Source organism: Penicillium malachiteum, assembly GCF_028827825.1.
Source record: "Penicillium malachiteum strain IBT 17515 chromosome Unknown utg000003l:1.0-4950554.0:1.0-4952489.0, whole genome shotgun sequence".
Lineage (NCBI taxonomy): Eukaryota > Fungi > Ascomycota > Eurotiomycetes > Eurotiales > Aspergillaceae > Penicillium > Penicillium malachiteum.
The window spans coordinates 1,183,986-1,207,332 of NW_026643096.1; the positions used below are offsets into that span (position 1 = coordinate 1,183,986).

At 48.3% G+C, this 23,347-nt stretch overlaps 10 protein-coding genes across 10 annotated transcripts; 9 read left to right on the forward strand and 1 right to left on the reverse strand.

Moving 5' to 3' along the window:
* Positions 1–1,683: 1,683 nt before the first annotated feature.
* N7483_006772 (uncharacterized protein) lies at positions 1,684–2,500 on the forward strand (the record flags this gene model as incomplete). The annotated part of the gene is made up of 3 exons (XM_057090209.1): positions 1,684–1,956; positions 2,008–2,235; positions 2,258–2,500. The coding sequence occupies 3 exons, from the start codon at positions 1,684–1,686 to the stop codon at positions 2,498–2,500; spliced, it is 744 nt and encodes a 247-aa protein (XP_056944950.1).
* A 727-nt stretch (positions 2,501–3,227) lies between these two features.
* Positions 3,228–4,485, forward strand: N7483_006773 (rRNA 2'-O-methyltransferase fibrillarin family protein; the record flags this gene model as incomplete). Its single annotated transcript, XM_057090210.1, has 4 exons — positions 3,228–3,354; positions 3,496–3,641; positions 3,715–4,193; positions 4,254–4,485. 4 exons carry the CDS (start codon positions 3,228–3,230, stop codon positions 4,483–4,485), a joined length of 984 nt encoding a protein of 327 aa, XP_056944951.1.
* Positions 4,486–5,611: 1,126 nt separating this feature from the next.
* N7483_006774 (uncharacterized protein) lies at positions 5,612–6,280 on the forward strand (the record flags this gene model as incomplete). The annotated part of the gene is made up of 3 exons (XM_057090211.1): positions 5,612–5,616; positions 5,688–6,128; positions 6,235–6,280. 3 exons carry the CDS (start codon positions 5,612–5,614, stop codon positions 6,278–6,280), a joined length of 492 nt encoding a protein of 163 aa, XP_056944952.1.
* A 1,068-nt stretch (positions 6,281–7,348) lies between these two features.
* N7483_006775 (uncharacterized protein) lies at positions 7,349–8,596 on the forward strand (the record flags this gene model as incomplete). Its single annotated transcript, XM_057090212.1, has 4 exons — positions 7,349–7,584; positions 8,212–8,407; positions 8,454–8,489; positions 8,528–8,596. 4 exons carry the CDS (start codon positions 7,349–7,351, stop codon positions 8,594–8,596), a joined length of 537 nt encoding a protein of 178 aa, XP_056944953.1.
* A 662-nt stretch (positions 8,597–9,258) lies between these two features.
* N7483_006776 (uncharacterized protein) lies at positions 9,259–9,726 on the reverse strand (the record flags this gene model as incomplete). The annotated part of the gene is made up of 1 exon (XM_057090213.1): positions 9,259–9,726. The coding sequence occupies one exon, from the start codon at positions 9,724–9,726 to the stop codon at positions 9,259–9,261; it is 468 nt and encodes a 155-aa protein (XP_056944954.1).
* Positions 9,727–9,741: 15 nt separating this feature from the next.
* On the forward strand, positions 9,742–11,283 carry N7483_006777 (uncharacterized protein; the record flags this gene model as incomplete). Its single annotated transcript, XM_057090214.1, is given in 3 exon segments — positions 9,742–9,825; positions 9,879–10,784; positions 10,804–11,283. 3 exon segments carry the CDS (start codon positions 9,742–9,744, stop codon positions 11,281–11,283), a joined length of 1,470 nt encoding a protein of 489 aa, XP_056944955.1.
* Positions 11,284–12,248: 965 nt separating this feature from the next.
* On the forward strand, positions 12,249–13,217 carry N7483_006778 (SDR family oxidoreductase; the record flags this gene model as incomplete). Its single annotated transcript, XM_057090215.1, has 1 exon — positions 12,249–13,217. The coding sequence occupies one exon, from the start codon at positions 12,249–12,251 to the stop codon at positions 13,215–13,217; it is 969 nt and encodes a 322-aa protein (XP_056944956.1).
* Positions 13,218–13,588: 371 nt separating this feature from the next.
* Positions 13,589–15,271, forward strand: N7483_006779 (mitochondrial processing peptidase; the record flags this gene model as incomplete). The annotated part of the gene is made up of 5 exons (XM_057090216.1): positions 13,589–13,738; positions 13,792–13,917; positions 13,973–14,050; positions 14,117–14,811; positions 14,881–15,271. 5 exons carry the CDS (start codon positions 13,589–13,591, stop codon positions 15,269–15,271), a joined length of 1,440 nt encoding a protein of 479 aa, XP_056944957.1.
* A 574-nt stretch (positions 15,272–15,845) lies between these two features.
* Positions 15,846–18,699, forward strand: N7483_006780 (tRNA (cytosine-C5-)-methyltransferase; the record flags this gene model as incomplete). The annotated part of the gene is made up of 4 exons (XM_057090217.1): positions 15,846–15,869; positions 15,933–16,132; positions 16,224–18,317; positions 18,378–18,699. The coding sequence occupies 4 exons, from the start codon at positions 15,846–15,848 to the stop codon at positions 18,697–18,699; spliced, it is 2,640 nt and encodes an 879-aa protein (XP_056944958.1).
* A 1,255-nt stretch (positions 18,700–19,954) lies between these two features.
* N7483_006781 (glycoside hydrolase family 35 protein) lies at positions 19,955–23,325 on the forward strand (the record flags this gene model as incomplete). The annotated part of the gene is made up of 8 exons (XM_057090218.1): positions 19,955–20,089; positions 20,149–20,225; positions 20,293–20,595; positions 20,654–21,035; positions 21,087–21,221; positions 21,268–21,410; positions 21,449–21,939; positions 21,998–23,325. 8 exons carry the CDS (start codon positions 19,955–19,957, stop codon positions 23,323–23,325), a joined length of 2,994 nt encoding a protein of 997 aa, XP_056944959.1.
* Positions 23,326–23,347: the final 22 nt, after the last annotated feature.

Consider the following 23,347-nt stretch of genomic DNA (forward strand, 5'->3'; position numbering starts at 1 on the left):
ATTTGAAATCTAATAACTATCTATGAAAAGTTCTCTTCTACAGATTGCTATTTTAACACACAGTCTAGTTATTTTTGTCTGGTGGAATACAGAATGTAACTCGAGTCATTTCTCTATTCTTGGGTTCACTATTCTTGGGTTCACTATTCTTGGATTCACTATTCTTGGATCTCGCTTCATGTGCCATGCATTAAGTTTGATGGCCGGTGCACATGCTGTATCAATTCGGCAAACCCGGTCAATTTGGCGGATTTTCCCAGATCATTTAGACTTGGCACGTTGTGATATATGGGAAAGAGGGGGTGGCAAGTCATATGGGACTTGGTATTACTTCCAAGGCTCCAATGTTGAAGTTCAATGCTATCGTCTATACTCCACGCTCAGTAATAAGCACTAGGGTATGGGTCCTCACGGAGTAATATTTCCGGGTGCTACTGGTAGTTCGACCTTGGAAATTTTGAGTACAATTTTAGCTTATACTTGGGAGCTATATTGTCGTGACCCCTCATTATCCTCGGTAGAAGATACATCGGCTTGGGTACGGAGTACTCCACACCTTCATCGTTATACTTCGGTCATAGTATTGATCCATATATAGGCATCGGTCGGGTAAATCTTCCCGCTATGTCCCTATACATCGTGATATGTTCTCATGTGGCTGCTTTAGTGAAGTGATTGAAAGTAATACGGGCTCCTTCACTCCACCAGGTGGGCCATATTCATCTCTTGCATTTTCAAGTTTGGATGACTGATAGTAGAATTGGAAAATGGCCGGCAGCCACACCGAGAAGCTGTCCCAGCCCCATCCGCCAGCCTCCCCGCAACATTTGAATGGTCATTCCAAGTCGGGCTACCGAGTGGCTGCCCGAGAAACAGACAAGAAAATAAATAAGTTATATTTGTTACAGCTGTCGCTTGAGATCTATCCAATGATCTATTGACAATGGGACTATATGATTTAGCGGGGGGCGCTTCGCCTGTAGGGAATATCAGGGAGCTCTCTGACACCATACCCTTGTTGCATATCTGCAGACTAACCGATATTAGCAGTCTTCATGTACATCTTCAACTGCCTATCACACACGGAAGATTCCTAGCGGAGATTGTGTAGTTATTAATAGGAACCGGGGAATTTCTAGAGTACCTTCGCTTCCATAACTTCCAAAGGGTCTGATCGCCGGGATCCAAGGACCATTCCGTGCTCATTGACACAGAAAGTGTTTTGCTTAGCGCGATCCTCTCTTGAATTAGCCAAAGTTGTTTGTTCGATGTGACGAATGAGAGTCATGAAGAGGCTGGACTGGTGGTCTTCGGCGCGTTGCCGAACCAATGATACTTCCCCATTAACCACCCTTCCCTGTTAGTACATGCAGCGTGCATCGATCCTTTTTATTTTTGTAGACCGGGCTTATTGTTTCGAATTAGACAGATGTTTCTATATTTGAGCTTCGCACTGAAGATAGAGAGATTACCGAGTTGAATTTGGATGCATTTCACATCTATATGTACCCAGCTTATCCAGCCTTCTTTATTCTTACTTCCTCAACAAGAAATTCCTTTCCTTTAATTCCTCTTCTACAATTGCTTTACTCTCAGCCTGGTGCTGTCTGTATAACAAATTGAAAAAATTATTCCTAATATTTTACGAACAAAACTTGACACATCCACAAGTCAACTTGAACCATGTATATCCTACCCTGGTTAGTTTGCTTGGTGGCAGTATCAACTGCTGCCCCAGCAACCTTCTATGACGACGCATACGATTACTCAGATGATCTCCTGGAGTACTATGGAAAAGTGAGCAAGAAGATCAACCAATTGAGGCATACATCCTCGCCTACCAAGGCATCCGAATCATGCGATACATCCAAGATCTCTCTGCCGGCCTTTGCATCCAGCCTTCCCAGCCCAACTGGTTTGACTGCTACTTATGTCGCTCTTGGACGGGGTACTCAAGTATGTACTTCCTCTACTGTATTTGAAAAATAAATTACTAATACCTTCTAGAACTATACCTGTGCCGATTCCACCGCGAGCTCTACTCCTGTTGCGATTGGTGCGGTCGCAAACCTCTACGATGCCACCTGCCTCGCTGCCAATGAGCCCGATCTCCTAGCAGATCTGCCCACTATCGCATACAAGATTGCTCTCCCAACAAACGAGTATGCAACTTTCCCACCCGCCAATCTCGAATTAATGGGTCATCATTTTTTTCTACAACCTTACTACACCCGAGTTCAACCTTGATACCACTCAGGAAAAGCAGTACGGTATTGCAATGACCAACAAAAAGGACTCAATTAATGCTCCCTCGGATGCCACCAAGGGCGAGTACGGTGCTGTTACTTGGCTTTACCTGGAAGCTGTATCAGGAACTGTTGGTGACTACAAGGCTGTCTATCGAGTTGATACTGCTTCAGGCTCTTCTCCAACTACTTGTAAGGGTATGGCATCTGCATTTGAAATCCAATATTCAGCTGTGTACTACTTCTACAGTTAGTCTGGGCTTTTTTCTTTGTTCGTTTCTTTCTTTCTCTCTTTGTATATAGCGAGGCATTCTGTTTTTGGGTGGATGCTTAATGACCTATTAGGCCAGTTTACATATTTTATCAATATTATACGAATTTTTCTCAACCAAGATCATAAAAGGGTATCATAGACTCAAATCACGAAAAAAAAGAAACAATGGTGGCAGGTAATATAATCCTCTATGTATGTAAGTGCCTAAGTACCTACTCCGTACAAGAGTACCTACTGGGGTAGGCTGTAGCTAATAGGTCAATCGGTAGCTGTAGGCTGATTCTGCCCCTCTCATCTAGTATTCTGCCAGGCGGTCAAAAAAAAAACAAAAACACTGGTGATTAATTCACGTGACCTCGCTATAGTAGATAGGTCAGGTGACCCAATCCACCATTAATTGAAGCTAACCCCAAGACAGACTAGCGTCGTTCTGATTTTCTGAAAGATCCAACGCAGCGCAAAAAAATCTCGACCGCATCAACGAGCAGCACCGGCTTTGAACCGCACTCTACAAAACATTTCCTGTCAATAAAAGTACAGCTGCCTAACTCAGTGTTTTCAAATACTGTGTTAATTTTTTGAATATCGAATCGACTCTCTCTCTTTGAGAACCCTATTCGACTTTTGCGGCTTGAGTATTCATTTAGCTCAATCCTCAACTTTTCGACCTCTTCCCTCTCAATTCCAACAACACACATTTAATAACAATGGGTTTCGGCGCTCCTCGTGGTCGCGGTGGATTCGGTGGTGACCGTGGCGGTCGTGGCGGTGGTCGCGGCGGTGGTCGTGGTGGCTTCGGTGGTGGTGACCGTGGTGGTCGCGGCGGTGGTCGAGGTTTGTGATCCAATTTTTGACCTTACAGGCAGGCTCCATGAATAGTCCTCTACCGACCTACCCAGCGGAATGACACGCTGGTTCAACTGCCTGGCATCTTTTCCCTATAACATCATTGCTGATTCGAGGTCTTCATTAAAGGTGGTTTCGGTGGTCGCGGCGGTGGCCGTGGTGGTTTCGGTGACCGTGGCGGTCGTGGCGGCGGTCGTGGTGCTCCCCGTGGCCGTGGTGCTCCTCGTGGCCGTGGTGGTGCCGCCGGTGCCCGTGGTGGTGCTAAGGTCATCATTGTAAGTTTCTTAATTCACCGCTGATTCGAGTACTTGAGGATTTCAGCCGCTAACAAGCTTTTTCCCCAATCAGGAGCCCCACCGTCACGCCGGTGTCTTCGTTGCCCGTGGTGGTAAGGAGGATCTGCTTGTCACCAAGAACTTGACCCCCGGTGAGGCTGTCTACGGCGAGAAGCGTATCTCTGTCGAGGGCCCTACTGGTGAGGATGGTGCTGTCACCAAGGTCGAGTACCGTGTGTGGAACCCTTTCCGTTCCAAGTTGGCTGCCGGTATCCTGGGTGGTCTGGACAACGTCCACATCAAGCCTGGCGCCAAGGTTCTCTACATCGGTGGTGCTTCCGGTACCTCCGTCTCTCACGTCGCTGATATCGTCGGTCCTACCGGTAACGTCTACGCCGTTGAGTTCTCTCACCGTTCCGGCCGTGACCTGATTGGCATGGCTACTCACCGTACCAACGTCATCCCCATTGTTGAGGATGCCCGTCACCCCCTAAGATACCGCCTCTTAGTTCCAATGGTAGATGTGGTATTTGCCGACGTTGCACAACCCGAGTATTTCACCCCTTAAATTCCTCTCTAGTCGATATTTTATATACTAACTCATTTTTCTAGCCAAGCTCGTATCGTCGGCCTCAACGCCCACATGTTCCTCAAGGACCAGGGTGGTGTCTTGATCTCCATCAAGGCCAGCTGTATCGACAGCACAGCTGCTGCTGATGTTGTTTTCGCCCGTGAGGTCCAGAAGATGCGTGAGGAGAAGATCAAGCCCAAGGAGCAGCTGACTCTGGAGCCCTTCGAGCGTGACCACTGTATCGTTGGTGGTATCTACTCTCGCTCCTCATAAATGGGTTATAATCTTTTGTCATGTCTTTTCTTATTTTGTTCTATTTGGCTTTTCCCTCAGGCGTCTCGTGTTCCGCGATGTATCCACTGTTCTTTTCGCTTGTGACTGGTTTTCTCTGTCCATGTACGATTGCTTGTGTCACAAAATTTAGGTCTCACTTTGGGAAAAATGCACGCATTGAAATGATGAAGTGTCTTGGTAACCGTCTCTAACACAGGGTATAATATGGCTTATAGAAATAATAGGTAAATAGGTAAAAATAACCTATGGAAATATAGTAACACATAATAGGTAGAAAAAACCTATGGAAATATGGGACATAGTATATGGCACATAGTATCCATAGAGCCCTATTTGAATTTCTGACTAAGCAAATTTTTCAGCCGAAAACTGCCCAGATGTGCCAGGTGGTTGTTATTGGGGTTCGAGTCCACACATCGTAGCGTGGTGACTAGTGGCTGTTTGGCCGAAAAGCGCGTAGTCGATAAGGAGATTTTGAACCATGGTCAACGAAGAGGGGACCAGAATACAAAGCAGCCGGAAAGAGTCCCCTAACCAAGTCGCCATCCTGAAGAGAGCCCTTCTTAATGACTGTTCCCGGGGAGTGTTACTGTTAATGCAACTAGACACCGGAATGTCTCTCTATCACCTTCTATATTAGAGAGATGCCATTTTGTCAATTAAAGCGGGCGGCCCAACGTGAAGTACTCTTCTGTGGGGTAAAACCAATACTGAGTCGTGTTTTCGTACCAAACCGGGCCCTACAGAGAGATGCTACCATCTCAAGACGTCACGTATCGTTTCAACAGGTTGAAAGAAAATAAAAAATTGCACTTCTTTGACAGCCCCAAGATTCCTCGACTGAAACCTTTGCAAGTCAAGGACCGAGTCTTCCATAATATCCGTGATACATAAGCTAAGGGCAACCTGCTGTCGACTTCCAACTTGAAGGTTAGAAGCTACGCTATCGATGGCAAGGGCTTTACCGCAGCCGTGACATCCTAGGAAATTTTGGCGTATGCCATGGAGGACCCGACGGAACTGCTGTGGTTCATCGATTGGGATACGTGCTAGCAACCACTGAACGGAGAGCTTGGGAGGTTCTGGTTGCAAACACCTTGAGAACATGCAGTATATGGAGTCCATCAGGCAGCGTGCCTTGAACACCTGGTCTCAAATGCAGTTGATGCTTTGTTTAAAAGAATCACGACTCGTTCTCTGGCTGAGCTGATCAGTAAAGCTCTGGGAAAGAACATTCCATACCAAGAGCTCGGCTCTGGAGCGAACCGTGAAATCTCCGACGGGCTGAATCGTACTGGACGTGGGCACCGCCGTCAGAGGACTATGATCCAGGGAGATTTGGCCAGGGCTGTGAATCAACAAAGAACTGAGCGTTTAACCCAGGAGGAGTTTACGAAACACACCCTACGGCTCGATTCTGATGGATTCGTGGTTGAGAGGGCGCCCGGTGAGGTGGCTATTGTTGTAGAAAACCTTGTCCTTATTGATAACTCTGAAGATGAAGAGGTTGGAGATGCAGAGGGCCCTATGGTTGATCATAGTGCTAAGGATACACTGGGTGATACTGACACTGACTCTGAAGCTGATGAGGATTATGCACCTGAGCCTGAGAAGAGGAGAAGGTGTGTAAGACACGACGGAGTCCATCGGAATGAGAAGAAGAAGACCAAGAGAAAGTCACCCCGAAAACCAACTTGCACCTGCCAGATGTCTGAATCCATGATCCAGACGTTTCACCCAGAACCCGTGGACGTGGGAACGATTGATCGCCTAATTCTGTTGAGAAAAACTGTGCCGAAATCTCGACTTTTTCAGCCAAAAAACTATGCTTCGCGCATGCTAAAACCCTTGCAAGATACCTTGGTCTGTATCCCCGCCAATTCAAACATCAAGATCATCTCAGCCGACTGGACTACGCATCAAGACAGGATGGGGACTGGGACAATTTCGTCAAGGGCAAAACTGCCTGGTTCACCCCTTCGAAAATTCCGGATTTTACTGGAAGAAGTTCATATCGAATCAAGGTTCCCCCTCCCGTTCCTAGAATACAGGGATAAGCAGAGAATGGCTTCACATTGGAGAACATTTTGACACGAATCTATGGGACTGCCAAGCATCAGTTTCAAGATGTTCTACAAGATTTTTATGAGACGGGAAATGTCGTCCTTCCGAAACTTTTTGGATGGCTGGAGGATGATATCTCACACATGGAAGGCGTCAATGAGTTATCTATGATGTTGAATGTGTGGGTCACTAGCTTACTACACCTAATTCATATTGAATTTAACCTTTACGACTATCACTATACTCCAGCTGTTTCACGCCATCGGATGGGTTGGAATCGCGGCATGTTCCAATCTCTAACCCAGCAGCTCACCAGACAGGATATTTGCTACTATGCTGCATACGTGGCTATCAGACCTAACCATGTATGGAAACTCATTTCATTTCCGTACTACACGAAGAGTGCATGTCCTGGAGAAGATACAAAATTCATTCACATTGATCTTGCCTGGGAGACTGCGTTGCAACCGGTCGTGGCTATAATGCTGTCCAAGGCCCTGTTTCATTTACTGACGAAGACGAGGATAACTGTTCTGTTGTGCTGCCTGGCATCCACAAGCACCTACGTCGCTGGTGGGAAATTAGTTCTGATTCCCCACAGTCCCGGGTCTCTGGTCATACGATAGCGATGTATCCATGGATGCTCGATGAGAAATGTCGTCAAGAATTTCAGATAGATTTCAAGAGATTCATCTGCATGAGTGGAGAGGTCAGACTGACCTTACCTTGCGTTCCTCATGGGTCAGTTGGACCGGCGACACTCCTTCGGCGAACATTTATGCCTTGGTTTGGAGCCATCCAGGATGGCCATGAGCGTCTTGACACGGCGGAAGCTGGAGTGTGGAGCTCTGTATCAGATGCTCACCGTGACCTCCGTCTTGCACCACGCATCCCGTCAGGCAGTGCCTGCCATGTGTATGCTGTGAACCCCTATTCTTTGCCTGGGATCGCACAGCTTACCGGTCTTGGTCCTATTTCCGATGCACTGTTGGGGAGGATTAAGTGGCATGAATGGTCAGTTATCAGCGACCTGGATGTGCTGTTTGGTAGTAGTAACATCTCTGCTGCCCACGAATATGTCAGAAGATGGAGATAGACTTTAGACTTCTTTTCCTACTTGGCTTACAGTGGTTTTTCAAGTTTCCTCACCGTCTGGCAGAATACTCAGAGACCATAGATTTGATAAACTATATTTTTCTTTCATTTATTACATCTAAACATGAAGATATCCCCCTTTATTTAGCTATCTCTTACTACTCTAGATATATCTTACTTCTACTTTAGATATCTCTTACTTTAGATATCTGTGGGGTTATAAGTTACCTATATCTAACTATATAGTAGCTAGCCTTCCCCTCTAGGTATTCATATAGGTACCTAGGTAACCATCCAGGTATTTATATAGGTTACCATGTGGGAAACCATGTAGCTGATGGACAGAGTTGTTTCAAAGGTCAAGAGTATCCTAATCCTGAGCCTACTAAGACCTTCCCCCCTGTCTCAGATCTTTTCATTTATGAGACAGTTGTGTATTCCTCTGGAGACCATGAGATGGAAGAGTCCTAGTCTTTTCCTCTTTGCTTGTTTTTTGTTTTTCTTCTTTTTTTTTGGCTAAAGAGGATTTTCATGTCGACAATTCAGTAAAATCCTCTCGTCCCATCGTGGAACTCCCAGTCTCCTCCTCATCGCAGGAACTCCCAGTCTCCTCCCAGTTCGTACCCTCTACAACCCCCTGGCTGTCCTACCATTTGTAGCTGCCAGTGAGTTGCTCACAATTGTAGACATCCATCGAGTTGGAATCTGGATCCACGTTTTCTTGGTCGAATTGATCAATCAGGTAAGAATCAAGAACCTCCATCCTCTCCATCCAAAATAATCTACAGAGTTATCAGCGATTTCCTGCTGGCCAATCCTCCGACGTATGAGCAATTATTCTAATTTGAATCCTCTTATCTAGTTTGCCCAGATCCTTCGCATTTCGTCCTGGTTGCTTGCCCTTTTGCCCTTGATACGTCCATCAACGTGACGATCATGGATAAAAAGAAATAGATTTGTGACGACTGCGGACAAGATTTTACCCAGACAGGCAGTCTTAATAGACATATCAAGAGAGACCACAGTGGGATTATTTACCACTGCAAACACCGTGTTCATGGGTGTCAACTCGAGTTCACCAGTCGAAAAGAGGCCAGGTCACACGCCAGTGTCCACCGTGGCACAATATTCACTTGTCGCCATCCTGATTGTGAAATTTTATGTTACCGCAAAGAGGATCTTGATGAGCATGCGGAAACTGTCCACCATGGAGCCATTTACATCTGTTCGTACCCAGAATGCGATAAATTCTACAAGACTCGAACTGGTTACCGCGAGCATGTCAAGTTTATCCATCTTGGAGTTGTTTACTACTGCGAATACTGTGATCGTGAAGGGTGCCAACGGACATTTACCAATAAAAAGAATGCCAGGAGCCATGTCAGTATCCATAGTGGGATAGAATTTGCTTGTAACTATCCTGGATGTGACGAAAAATTCCCTAGGGAAGACAATCGTCGAAACCATATCAACCATGTCCATCTTGGGAAGACTTTCCCTTGTGACCATACTGGATGTACAAAGGTATTCCCCCAGCTAAGTCAGCTTGAGCACCGTGCTGATTCTGTCCATTTTGGGAAGAGATTCTTATGTTCATGGCCTGGATGTGAAAATGAATTTGTGAATAAAGTTGGTCTCTGAATGCATGTGGATTCTGACCATCTTGGAAAGACATTCCAGTGTGAAGACCCCGAATGCGATGAAACCTTCCGCAGGGAAGATGCCCTTAGAAGGCATTTCAGAATTGTCCATCTTGGACAGAAATTCCATTGTGAACACCCCGGATGTGAGAAATAATATCACAGCAAAGCTGCCTGCGACAATCATAGCGATATTGTCCATCTCGGGAAGATTCTCATATGCGAGGATTGTGGAAGCACATTCACCGACAGCGGAAGATTGAAGGATCATATCAAGTCCTTTCACACTGACGAGGTTTTCTACTGCAAATACCGCGAGGAACTTGGGTGCACGGAAGAGTTTGAGACAGTGAACAAGGCTAGCTATCACTCGAGCACTCATTTCCCCAAGATTTGCCAAGTCAATAGATGCCTTGCGCATCTACAGGAAAGAAAGATGGCACCAGGGAGAGCCCAATCGCATTATCAGGCCCATGTTGCCGCAGGACACTGCGAAGAAGGGAAAGACCTCCCTTTGGAGGTAGGTTACATTTATTTCTTTGAACAATGAGTATGATCTAATGGAGGCAATAGGTTCTCGACAAGACAGGGGCGTTGACAGACTCGGATGCTGAAGAGAATGGCGTTTTGACAGAGGAGTCAGTTGTTGACGACTTGGCAGATGTCCAAGAGATTGAGATTTTGTCCGGACAGTCGGTCATTGAGATTTTGACAAGTCCCTTCAAGAACCAGAATGACCAGGAGAACGAAAAGAACGAGGAGCTTCTAAGAGAAGGTACGACATACAACTTATTGTTTTCTTACGCCATTGCTAATATCTGCGAATTAGTTCATCGGGCTCAATGTCCGAATTACCGAGAACTGAATCTCACATGCCCGGGGCCCGAAATGGTGATTGATAGTCTAGTGTTGGGCACAGAGGTTTGCCCGAACAACACCACAATCTCGTCTGCAACAGGTCTTTTGACGCGTAACCATGGCCGAGTTCATCCGAGAATACGATGCGCACTCTGTCAGGCCCGCAAAAACTTCAACAAAGTTTTGCTGACCCAAGACCTGAAAGCAGAGCCCGGCCAAGAATCATGCGAACATTGTCTCAAGCCCTTGTGGGAAGGCATCCGCTACTGTAAAGATCACATGAGATCCTGGGCTCCAGAAACTCCGAGTCTCTGTGAAGCCTCAATGGTTAAGGTCAGGGACTTGTTCCTGAAGGCCGCATCAGAACAATGGAGTCCCAAGTCAGGTCCCATGGCTAGCATCTTGAAGAAAGTGAAATTCGATGAGAACGCTACTTCTGACTTGCTCCACATTGACCTGGAGTTCTCAACCCGCAGTCATAAAGTTTACCAAATTGGGATCTCTGATTCCAAAGGGGCAAAGAAGCTTAATTGCATGCCGATCTACAGTAAGGGTGTGACTACAAAGCTACCCTCGCGATCGCCCTGGTCACAGGACTTCCAGGGATTTGTACCTTACCGAGTAAAATTGGGAAAACAAGATGGAGAAGGGACAAGGCTGTGCAACAGACGGAACATTGAACGCAGAGAGGGTTGCGGAAAAACTTGGAGAGATGATTTCTAAGAAAACCATCTTCGTCTCCTGGGGATCATGGGCATTTGATGTCGAATACTTGAGAGAAGGGTTAGACGAGGAGGAGGTCAGGCACAAGCTCCCGGCGAAAGACAAGGTCTGCATGCTCTACCATGAGTTCAGACTCAATATGAAGGATCAGATTGGAGAAAAATGCTTCAAAGGACATTCATTCCCATTGACTCTGCCATTCCTATTCACACTGCTCTTCCAGGGCCACGACCTTGTGGGCATGAACCATGATGCTCTAGTCGATGCTCGACAAACGGCAAGTTTACAAAGGCTCTTCTTGGACCTTTGCAAGGTCCCAGAGAAAAGAGTTCTTTTCAAAGGGACGTTGCCGATTATCTTACCAGGGATGCAATCACCCGTTACAAATCTCCTTTGATGGAAAGCGAAGGAGGAGCACATTCCGACTGGCAACAAAAAAGCTCGTTTTGAGTGAGCGGGAGTTCCTGGCGGGGACGAATGCTACAATACGGAACAATATGAGGGAGAAGGTGCTAATGAGAATGGCGATGGGGGTGAGACTGGCTGAGGGGCACAAATTTACACTATCTGCATGGGTTTAAGGCTGCTGGAGCGACCGGAGTTTGGGTTTTTAGGGAGGTTGAATGTTGTATGGAGTATGAGTAGAGGGAAAGATAATCGTTACATTCTGTACGGAGTAATGGCAGCGACTCATAGGGAGCCTACCGTAGACTAATACAAGAACTAGAGCTCTCCCCAATCGGGGAGCGGTATGCGAATGCCCGGAAGGGCTACAGATGGTAACGAACAAGAACTATCATAAGGGCGGAACCCGTAACATTGAAGGTAGAAGTGCTTCTTTGATTAGACCAGATTGATAACGAAAAATGAGGATTGAAATTGCCATTTGAAAGATTAATTGAAGCTCCATGAGTTGGTAGGATGCTATGTGTATCAATATTCATGTTCTATCTGATAATTCTGATCTAAAAATCCCATTCCACTCACATGTCAACTATTTTCCGTCTCATCGGACTTTCCCCGCGTTCTGACGCTTCCGAGTAGCCAGGTTCGGCAGTCGGATTTCTCACCGAGACCGAATATCGGACAACCCTCCATCTCCTAAGTATAACAAGTGGATCGGATTTGCTGCGTGTGAGAAGAGCTTGGCCTTTGTGTATAGGACTGTGTCATTGGTTGTCATCATATCAAGTAAACACGATGAGCGTGGGGAGGGGGTGACTCCGCCTAAGAACCCCGCGGGGGTGTTCTTCCCTCGGACTATATAACGGTAGCATACGTTAGTACTCTGTCAAAGCCTCTTCAATTATTCACATTGATATCCTCACTAGCAGTTTCACAGCGGGTCCTCTTTCAAACAGCATGTCTATACTAATTACTGGTGCCGGTGGCTATGTCGGCCAAGAATTAGCTGCTGCTTTTCTCGCGAAAACACCTTCGTCCACGACAGTGACCATCACGGATGTTGTTGAACCCAAAGTCCCTCAGTCTGCTACCCAGCACGCCAGTCGGCTGAACTGTGTGCGTGCAGACCTGACCTCACCTAAAGAGGTTGACGAATTGATCAGTGCTTCGCGCCCCTTTGAGACTGTATACCTTCTCCATGGAATCATGTCTAGTGGCGCCGAGGCGAACTTTGAGCTAGGAACTCGAGTTAATCTCGACTCAACGAGGTACATTCTCGATCGACTACGCACTACTATGCCCGGGGTAAAGGTGGTTTTCACATCTTCACTCGCAGTCTACGGTCTCGCACCACCAGGGCTCCTTCCCGATGAGTTCAACTTCCCTCCTGTACCTTCGACCTCTTACGGATCGCAAAAACTCATCATTGAGACTTTGATAACGGATTACTCTCGACGTGGTTTCATAGACGGCCGCTCTGTGAGACTTCCAACCGTCACTGTCCGTGCAGGCGCACCGACGCAGGCTGCAAGCAGCTTTGCCAGCGATATTATCCGCGAGCCATTCCACGGCAAGAAAGCTATTCTTCCTGTGAAGAGGGACGTTGAGATGTGGATCTGCTCGCCGCATACTATTATTAAGAACTTGATTCACGCACGCGATGTTCCTGCGGAGGAATTTGGTGTCTCGCGGTCAGTTAATCTTCCTGGGCTGAGGGTCAATGTGCAGCAGATGTTGGATGCTTTGGAGGCTGTTGGTGGTAAGGAGCGATTGGCTTTGGTTGAGGAGAAGTTTGATGCTGCTGTCGATAAGATTGTGCAGACATGGACTCCGGAATTTTCTAATGAGAGGGCATTCAAGCTTGGATTCTCGCCAGATATTTCCATGGAGGAGAATGTTAAGCACTTTGCGAGTGCATTTGTATAATGTTGAATAATGAGCCCTTTAGGGGAGAAGTGGTACAGAGCCAATGAATTGAGCCGTATTTGGGATGATGCGTGGAATCCGAGTAGAACAAGACTTTTTGGTCCTATGAATGATTTTGATGTACCTATGAATTAGACCAATTGTTCCAAAGATATCCTAGATATTATAAAATGCAATTGACCAAAACCAACTGCATCTCTCATACAAGGACATGGAAGTAATCGGGACGAGAATGGCGGTTTGGAAAAGCGGGTCATGTGATTGGTTGGCGCGCCGGGCGAACAATTTGACTTCCGAACTTCAACCTCAGGGCGACTCCAGCTCTTTTCTCCATCCCCCTTCCCCCCTCCTACACACTCCATTTACCCACAATGGCTTCCCGGCGCCTAGCTTTCAACCTTAACCAGGCCCTCCGGACCAAGGCGGCCCTGAAGTCCATTCAGCCCGTCAAGCGAGGCTTTGCTTCACCGGTTGCGCTGCCTTCCACCACCCAGTCCACCACCCTCTCCAACGGCTTCACGGTATGCGCGGAAAACAGAATCAATACCTCTGCAGCTTTACTAATGCCTCATAGATCGCCACTGAGCACTCCCCATGGGCTCAGACCTCCACCGTCGGTGTCTGGATCGATGCCGGTAGCCGGTCAGAGACTGACAAGACCAACGGAACTGCCCACTTCCTTGAGCACCTTGCCTTCAAGGTCCGATTCAATTCCTCCCGACCATGATAAAACATATTCTGACAGCTATTTGCAGGGTACCAACAAGCGCTCCCAGCACCAATTGGAGCTCGAGATTGAGAACATGGGTGCTCACCTTAACGCTTACACCTCGGTACGACCGGAAAATCCATCGAATTCATCCATCGAATCATAAAACGCTAACCAGAGAGAAAAACAGCGCGAGAACACTGTCTACTACGCCAAGTCCTTCAACGCCGATGTCCCCAAGGCCGTCGACATCCTCTCCGATATCCTCCAGAACTCTAAGCTCGAAGCCGGTGCTATTGAGCGTGAGCGTGATGTGATTCTGCGCGAGCAGGAGGAGGTTGACAAGCAGCTCGAGGAGGTTGTTTTCGACCACCTGCACGCTACTGCCTACCAGGGCCAGCCCCTTGGCCGCACCATCCTCGGCCCCAAGGAGAACATTCAGACCATCTCCCGTGACAACCTGACCGACTACATTAAGACCAACTACACTGCCGACCGCATGGTCCTGGTTGGTGCTGGTGGTATCCCCCACGAGCAGCTTGTCCGCCTCGCCGAGGAGCACTTCGGCAGCCTGCCCAGCAAGGCCCCTACCTCCGCTGCTCAGGCCCTTACTGCTGAGATGAAGCGCACCCCCGAGTTCATTGGCTCTGAGGTTCGTCTCCGTGATGACACCATTCCTTCCGCCCACATTGCTCTCGCCGTTGAGGGTGTCAGTTGGAAGGATGACGACTACTTCACTGCTCTGGTCACCCAGGCCATCGTTGGTAACTGGGACCGTGCTATGGGCCAGTCTCCCTTCCTCGGTAGCAAGCTCAGCTCCACTGTCAGCAAGCACCAGCTCGCTAACAGCTTCATGAGCTTCTCCACCAGCTACAGTGACACTGGGTAAGTAATGACACTTTCATAGCTGGGTGATAATGACAAGAAAAAACAAAGCTAACTCATTTAAACTAGTCTCTGGGGTATCTACCTGGTTTCCGAGAACCTGACCGCTCTCGATGACCTCATCCACTTCACTCTCCGCGAGTGGTCTCGTCTGTGCAACAACGTTACCTCCGCTGAGGTTGAGCGTGCTAAGGCTCAGCTCAAGGCCTCCATCCTCCTCTCCCTGGATGGTACCACCGCTGTTGCCGAGGACATCGGTCGCCAGATCATCACCACTGGCCGCCGCCTCAGCCCCGAGGACGTTGAGCGTGCTGTGGGTGCTGTTACCGAGAAGGATGTCATGGACTTCGCCACCCGCAAGCTGTGGGACCAGGACCTTGCCATGAGTGCTGTCGGTAGCATTGAGGGTATCTTCGATTACCAGCGTATCCGTGCTGATATGTCTCGCAACCTTTCTTAAGTTGTTTTCCCGGTGCCTGCAACTGCGAAAGAGAGACGGCCCTCCGACACTCTTCCCAGTGTGTTGGTTTGAATGTACTATCAATCATTGCCTTGGGTTGATTTTGGACCCTGATTTGTGTGTGAAATAGCAATTAATGGTTTGCCATAGTAGACTATACAGTCTGTCGCCGACGATGTGACAGGCGAAACTATCTCCTTTGTTTCTTTTGTTTTGAATCTGCGTCTCAATCAAAATTATCTCGTACATATACACTATCTAGACTTTTCTAGGCTTTTTCAAACCAGGCTCCGTATACGCGCCGGTCAGCATAAACTTCATAAACTTCGTGTGAATTTACCTCACATTTCATGTGAAACGTGTTCTACTATACTACCATCATGATGTTCAAGTTTGAATATTTTACTGCTCTGGCATACTTTCAATCCTTAAGTTAGATTGATAGTCACCCTCCTGATACCTAGTCTGGAGCTCAATGCGGCGGCGGCACGGATTATCTAATCGCGCGCATCATCTGGACCGCATTTTTTTTGAAAGTTAAGTTAGACTGCACCTCAGGAAATTTACAATCACAATGGGTAAAAGAGGCGGTAAGAAGGTATATATCATACTTCCCTTGCCTTCGAATATTCAATCCAACTAATACCTATTCTTGCTTCAGTTTGGCCGAGGTGGTCGAGGTGGCGGCGGTCGTGGCGGCGTCCGTCGCGACGACAGCTGGCAGCAGATTACCAGATCGAACGAGAAGTTCGAGACTTACTACAATTTGCCAGAATTCCTCCCAGAAGAGGAGAAGGAGGAGTTTTGGACTTATCTGAGACGGGATCTTCCTAACAGCTTCCGTTTCACTGGCTCGCGTGGGTAAGTAGAACTCATCCCCGCCTCCGAGACCTACTGTTGCTGCTACTACTTTCAAAGAGTAATTTCTGATAATTTCCCTTCCAATGCTTAGCCATGCGCTTGCTGTCCAGAAGCGACTTCGGGACTTTTACATTCCTGAGATCACCTCTATCAAATATGAGGGCGAATTCGTCGAGCCCCCGCGCCCAGTCTCGTGGTACCCGGATCAGCTTGCTTGGTGGATGAGTACCCCCAAGCAGGTTATTCGCCGCTTCGGGCCTTTTTCTTCTTTCCAGAAGTTCCTTGTCGCCGAGACCGAGGTCGGAAACATTAGTCGACAGGAAGTCGTCAGCATGATTCCCCCCCTTCTCATGGATCTGCGTCCTGGTATGACATGTTTGGACATGTGCGCTGCCCCCGGTAGCAAGTCCTGCCAGCTGATGGAAATGATTCATGCTGGAGAGGAGGAGTCTGTTGTGGAGGTTGGCAAGCAGGTCAAGGCAGGAACTGCTGCTCCTGAGCCTATCGGTCCTGAGGGATTGAATGACGATGGTCGTACCAGTGGTCTATTGATCGCCAACGACAGTGACTACAAGCGTGCGCACATGCTTATCCACCAGATGAAGCGTCTGAGCTCGCCCAACTTGATTGTCACAAACCACGATGCTACTATGTACCCATCCATCAAGCTTCCTCCTCATCCCGCCGAGGATGGTAAGCCCCAGCGCGGCCGATACCTCAAGTTCGACCGTATTCTTGCCGATGTTCCTTGCTCCGGTGATGGTACTGCCCGCAAGAACTACAATGTTTGGAAGGATTGGAACCCCGCCAACGGCCTGGGACTGCACACCACACAGGTGCGTATCTTAGTTCGTGCCTTGCAGATGCTTAAGGTTGGTGGACGTGTTGTCTACTCTACCTGTAGTTTGAACCCCATTGAGAACGAGGCTGTTGTTGCCGCTGCCATTGAGCGCTGCGGTGGCGCTGTCAACGTCAAGATCATTGACTGCAGCAGCGAGCTTCCCGGCCTGAAGCGCAAGCCTGGTCTGAAGGACTGGAAGGTCATGGACCGTGAAGGTCGCATTTGGACCAGCTGGAAGGAAATTGAGGAGCAGAGAGATTCACAGGGCATTGAGGGTCTGGCTAGATTCTCTCCCAGTCTGTTCCCTCCCACTGGCGAGACCGCTGATTTGCCCCTCGAGCGCTGCATGCGTGTTTACCCCCACCTCCAGGATACCGGTGGTTTCTTCATCACTGTCCTCGAAAAGGCAGCTGAGATTAAGGCCAAGCCTGAGGACAACATCAATGTCATCGCTAAGATGCCCAAGACACCAGTGGCTTCTCTCGTCACGGAGCTTGATTCTCGCAAGAATGGCGAGAGCGAGCCCTACCAGAAGCTGGACTCCCTCGATGGCGTTGCCGAGCTTGACCCGGAGACCAAGGAGGATCTTGCGAAGAACGAGTCCGTGGCCGAAGCAACCAACCAGCCACCCTACTCTGTGACTCTTGATTCATCTGATGCTACCCTGAAGCGTGGTGCTGATGATGCCGAGGAGGTTCTTCCAGCCAAGAAGACCAAGCTTGATGACGGTACTGAGGTCCTTGTTGGTGACCGCCCGGTTCACAAGCCCGGCCCTGTTCAGGCCGAGCAGTCTGGTGACAGCACTCCTGCCGCTGCACCCATTTCAGACAAGCTTCTGAAGAAGAAGCAGCCCCAGGAGGATCCTTACAAGTACCTGGATCCTAACCACCCCGAGCTTGGACCAATCTACGACTTCTACCAGTTGTCCGAGCGATTCCCTCGCGATCGATTCATGGTGCGCAATGCTGAGGCCAACCCGGTACGAACAGTTTACTACACCAGCCCCTTGGCCCGTGATATCCTCATCATGAACGAGGGCTCAGGTATCAAGTTCGTTCACTGTGGTGTGAAGATGTTCGTGAAGCAGGATGCTCAACGCGAGAATGTGTGCCGCTGGCGTATCCAGACCGATGGATTGAAGATCATTGAGCCCTGGTTGGGCCCCTCTCGATCCGTCTTCTTGACAAACAAGCAGACCCTGCGCAAGCTTCTCGTTGAGATGTTCCCCAAGCTCAATGATAACGGCTGGAAGAACCTGGGCGAAATTGGCGAGCAGGTTCGCGATATCCCCATGGGCTGCAGTATCCTCCACGTTGAGCCCACCGAAGAGGAGGGTGGTTTCACGTAAGTTTTAATCCAATTTTGTAGCTGCAAAGATCAATTTTCTAACCCTGATTTTTACAGTGAGCGTATGGTTCTGCCTCTCTGGCGTTCTCTGTACTCCTTGAACCTCATGCTTCCCAAGGAGGAGCGCCGCGCCATGCTGCTGCGTCTTTACAACGATCATACCCCTCTCATCAACTCGACACAGAAGAACCAGAAGGCCGAAGCTGCTAACCAATCTACTCCGGAAACCAGTACTGTGGAGACCCCTGTTGATGCTGAGGACGCAGCTCTGAAGAGCGAGAACCTTCAGCTTGGACAAGATGAGCAGGAGCATGTTGACAGCCGCGAGACCTACAACAAGGCCGATGGTGAGGAGGACCGCTTCAACACCACTGTTTAGAGCTTGAGACACGCTTTGATTTTTCCATTTATTTTAAAAGGCCTGAAAATATGGGGTTCATAGCCGTTTGCACAGACGGGTCTCACTGAATGTACTAAAAAGCAATATGATGGCGTTTAACTCGTTCAATGAAATATTCAAGTTGATATCGATCTAATCTCTGACCCATAACAGCCATAGATGAAGATATCGCCTCATCTAAGGCAACAAGCAACTCAAATATCGAGAAGACTCAAAATTAGACCCTTATTCTGAGAAATCCTTCTTTTACCCGAGGCTAAAGATCTGCATTTATTTCGGAGAATCACCGGCAACGGTTAATTTCGTCTTGAGAGTTGTTTTCATTTCCCCGCAGACTTGAGACTCTAAGGGCTTACTGTTTAATTAAAAGTGGTGCAATGCTCTGCTATGACCGTTTCTTGTTTCCGAACTTAATTAAGCACGGGGTCTCAAGTGCTTTACGGATTTAATATTAATGATGTAGTACATGTATGATGTATCTAGTACTTGTGAAAGTCGGTATAATTGGTATCATGATCCTAGTAGATGCACTGTGATCTAGTCACGGGATACCTGCAGTCGTTTCCTCGCTACTAATCAGCACTTCATGCAATGTATAATATCTCAACGCTTTGAAGGTAATGCAGATCAACATCTGGCCTGCAAGGAACTCGATCCTCTACTCAACTTAAACCCCCATGGACCCCCATGGACTATGCGCGAAACGGAAAAATCGCGGTGGTGCAACCCCCGCATCACAAACACGAGCTGGGGGATCATCATTCCGGTTACCTTGAACGTAACCCCTGCAACTCCACTTCTCTACGACGGTACCTCTGACTATGCTTCAACCTGCATGCACGAGCGGAGCACCGGTAACAGACGACTGGTCAACCCCCGCCTTACGCCCCTGTCGATGAGCAAAATGACGAAATTAACAAGGAGGAACGCCGTGAAGGGACTTGTGGAAAATGACGCGCCGGGTCGGTATTTGATCCTCCGACTATTCATTCATCCGGAGGTGAAGCATGATTCGCTTGTTGATCGTGGGATAGTGCGAAAGTACGAAGTACTGCTGCTCAGATGCTTGGTCTCTGGGTAAATTCATATAAGAATGCGTGACGATCCCTTGCATGGATTCCCTGGAGTAAAAAAAAGGAAAAAGGGTCAGAGCAAAATAGTAGATTCCCCTCTACTAGACTCTTAGCTTCTTTCTTTCAAGCTTCTCAATTCACCTGATTGGCGTCGGGTCTCGATGAAGCTCTTGTCTGTTTGGGCTGTGGCAGCCCTAGCAGCTCAGGCTGCTGGCGCTGCTATCACTCATAAGCTGAATGGGTTGACCATTACAGACCATCCGGACCCCGCAAAGCGGGCTCTTCTCCAGAAATATGTGAGTGATTTGATTATTCTATATGACTTATGTTTCATCTTATTGACATCAATTGTTAGGTCACTTGGGATGAGAACTCGCTGTTCATCAATGGCGAGCGACTCATGCTCTTTAGCGGAGAATTTCACCCATTCCGGTATGTCTATTTCCTCAATTGAATGTTCATAAAGGTCATGATCATTGTTCTGATACGAGCTGTGTAGGTTGCCTGTTCCCACCCTATGGATTGATGTTTTCCAAAAGGTCAAGGCCCTCGGATTCAATTGCGTTTCATTCTACGTTGATTGGGCTCTTTTGGAGGGCAAGCCTGGTCAATATCGTGCCGACGGGATCTTCGATCTGGACAAATTTTTCGATGCCGCCACTGAAGCCGGCATTTACTTGTTGGCTCGTCCTGGTCCTTATATCAACGCTGAAGCATCTGGTGGTGGTTTCCCAGGCTGGCTGCAACGGGTTAATGGCACTCTGCGTACCACTGCCCCGGCATACCTGAATGCAACCAACAAGTATGTCATGTCAGATGTTCAAAATTCTGGTTCAATGTACTAATATAGTGGATACTAGCTATATGGCTAATGTTGCAGGCACTATTGCCAAAGCCCAAATTACCAATGGTGGTCCCATCATTCTCTACCAGCCCGAGAATGAGTATTCGGGGGCTTGCTGTTATGATACCGATTTCCCCGATGGAAATTACATGCAATACGTTGAAGACCAAGCTCGCAACGCTGGTGTCATTATTCCATTGATGAACAACGACGCAGGAGCCGAGGGACATAATGCCCCAGGTACTGGAGTAGGAGAGGTAGATATCTACGGACACGATAGCTATCCTCTTGGCTTTGACTGTGCTAGCCCGTATACCTGGCCCAGTGGTGACCTGCCCACAAACTTTTATACTCTGCATATGGAACAAAGCCCAACAACACCATACGCCCTCGTCGAGGTATGTCAAAACAACGCGGATACAGGAAAGCCAAATTCTGACAAGAAATAGTTCCAAGGTGGATCCTTTGATCCCTGGGGAGGAAGTGGCTACTACAACTGTTCTGAGCTTCTGAACTATGAGTTTGAAAGAGTGTTTTACAAGAACAACTTCAGCTTCCGCGTTGCTTTCCTGAACCTTTATATGGTATGCTTTCTCCTTCCAGCGTCATATATGAAGCTGACCAATGTAGATCTTCGGTGGTACTAACTGGGGCAACCTGGGCCACCCAGGTGGCTACACATCTTATGATTACGGATCTGCCATTACTGAGTCTCGCAACATTACCCGTCAAAAGTACAGCGAGCTCAAGTTGCTTGGAAACTTCCAAAAGGTGTCCCGGCCTACCTATTGACGGAACCTGGTACTCTGAGTACTTCGGCTTACTCGACAAACTCGGATATTGCTGTCACTCCTCTCATTGGAAGCAATGGCTCGGATACTTCATTCTACGTCGTCCGACACAATGACTATTCCAGCCAAACCTCTGCCGATTACAAGCTCACGGTCTCTACAAGTGCTGGTGACCTGACCATTCCTCAGCTTAGTGGAAGCCTTACTCTTGGTAGTCGTGACTCGAAGATTCATGTCGTGGACTATGACGTCGCAGGTACCAACATCCTGTACTCCACCGGTGAAGTTTTTAGCTGGAAGTCTTTTGCCAGCGGCAAGGTTCTCGTTCTCTATGGTGATGTTGGCGAGCACCACGAACTTGCAGTTTCCGGTGCATCCAGTGCTACCGTGGTCGAGGGCTCGTCATCTGGAATCACTTCTAAGAAGGTCGGCAGTGCAATTGTTGTCGGTTGGGATGTTTCCGCCACTCGCCGCATCGTCAAGATTGGTGACCTGCAGGTTCTCCTTCTAGGTAAGCTAAGCTCAGAGAGAAAATGAATTTGAAACAGGATCGCTGACCATACCTGCAGATCGATACTCCGCCTACAATTACTGGACTCCAGAAGTTCCCACTTCAGGCACAACTCCAGGATACAGCTCGCAGGCTACCACCAACTCCTCTATCATTGTCAATGCCGGTTATCTCGTGCGAACTGCATACCTGTCTGGCACTGAGCTCCATCTTACTGCTGATTTCAACAAAACCACTACTGTTGAGGTCTTCGGAGCTCCATCCAAAGCTAAGACTCTCTACATCAACGGCGAGAAGACCGCTGTCACAGTCGATAAGAATGGTATCTGGTCAACAAGTGTTAAATATACCAAGCCAACCGTTTCCCTGCCATCGCTGAAGAGCCTGAGCTGGAAGTACATTGACACGCTCCCTGAGATTCAGAACTCCTACGATGACTCCGCTTGGCCCAAGGCTGACCACGCATACACCAATAACAGCGTTAACCCGCTCAATACGCCTACTTCCCTGTACTCGTCTGATTATGGTTTCCACACTGGTTACCTCCTCTGGCGCGGTCACTTTGTTGCTACAGGAAGTGAGTCGTCGTTCTTTGCGTACCTTCAAGGTGGCGAGGCCTTTGGTGCCTCTATCTGGCTCAATGAGACCTACCTCGGTTCCTGGACTGGAGAAGGCGCCACAGAGGTCTACAATGTCACTTACTCGCTTCCAACCTTGACCGCTGGCAAGAACTACGTACTCACAGTTGTGATTGATAACATGGGTCTGGACGAAGACTGGACTGTCGGCAGCGAATACATGAAAGATCCTCGCGGTCTTATGGACTACACCCTATCAGGCCGAGATGCCGATGCAATCACCTGGAAGCTGACAGGTAATCTGGGCGGCGAAGACTACCAAGATGTTGTGCGTGGTCCTCTGAATGAGGGTGGACTGTATGCAGAGCGCCAAGGTTACCACCAGCCTGATCCTCCAAGTGGTAGCTGGAAATCTAGCAGCCCGCTTACTGGTCTTTCCAAGCCTGGAATTGGTTTCTACACTACAAGCTTTGATCTCAACCTGCCCGAAGGCTATGACATCCCACTTTACATTAGCTTGAAGAACTCGACATCCCCGAGTGACTACCGAGTCCAGCTTTATGTCAACGGATACCAGTACGGTAAATACGTCAACAATATTGGTCCCCAGACAGACTACCCTGTTCCCCAGGGCATTTTCAATTACCAAGGCACAAACTGGATCGCTGTTTCCTTGTGGGCACAGCAGGAGGGTGGTGCTAAGCTGGATGACCTTGAGCTTATCTACGAGCTTCCGGTTCTCACTGCTTTGAGTGGTATTGAGTCTGTAGACCAGCCCAAGTGGCAGAAGCGTGCTGGTGCTTATTGATCGGGACTGACCAGCGAAATGT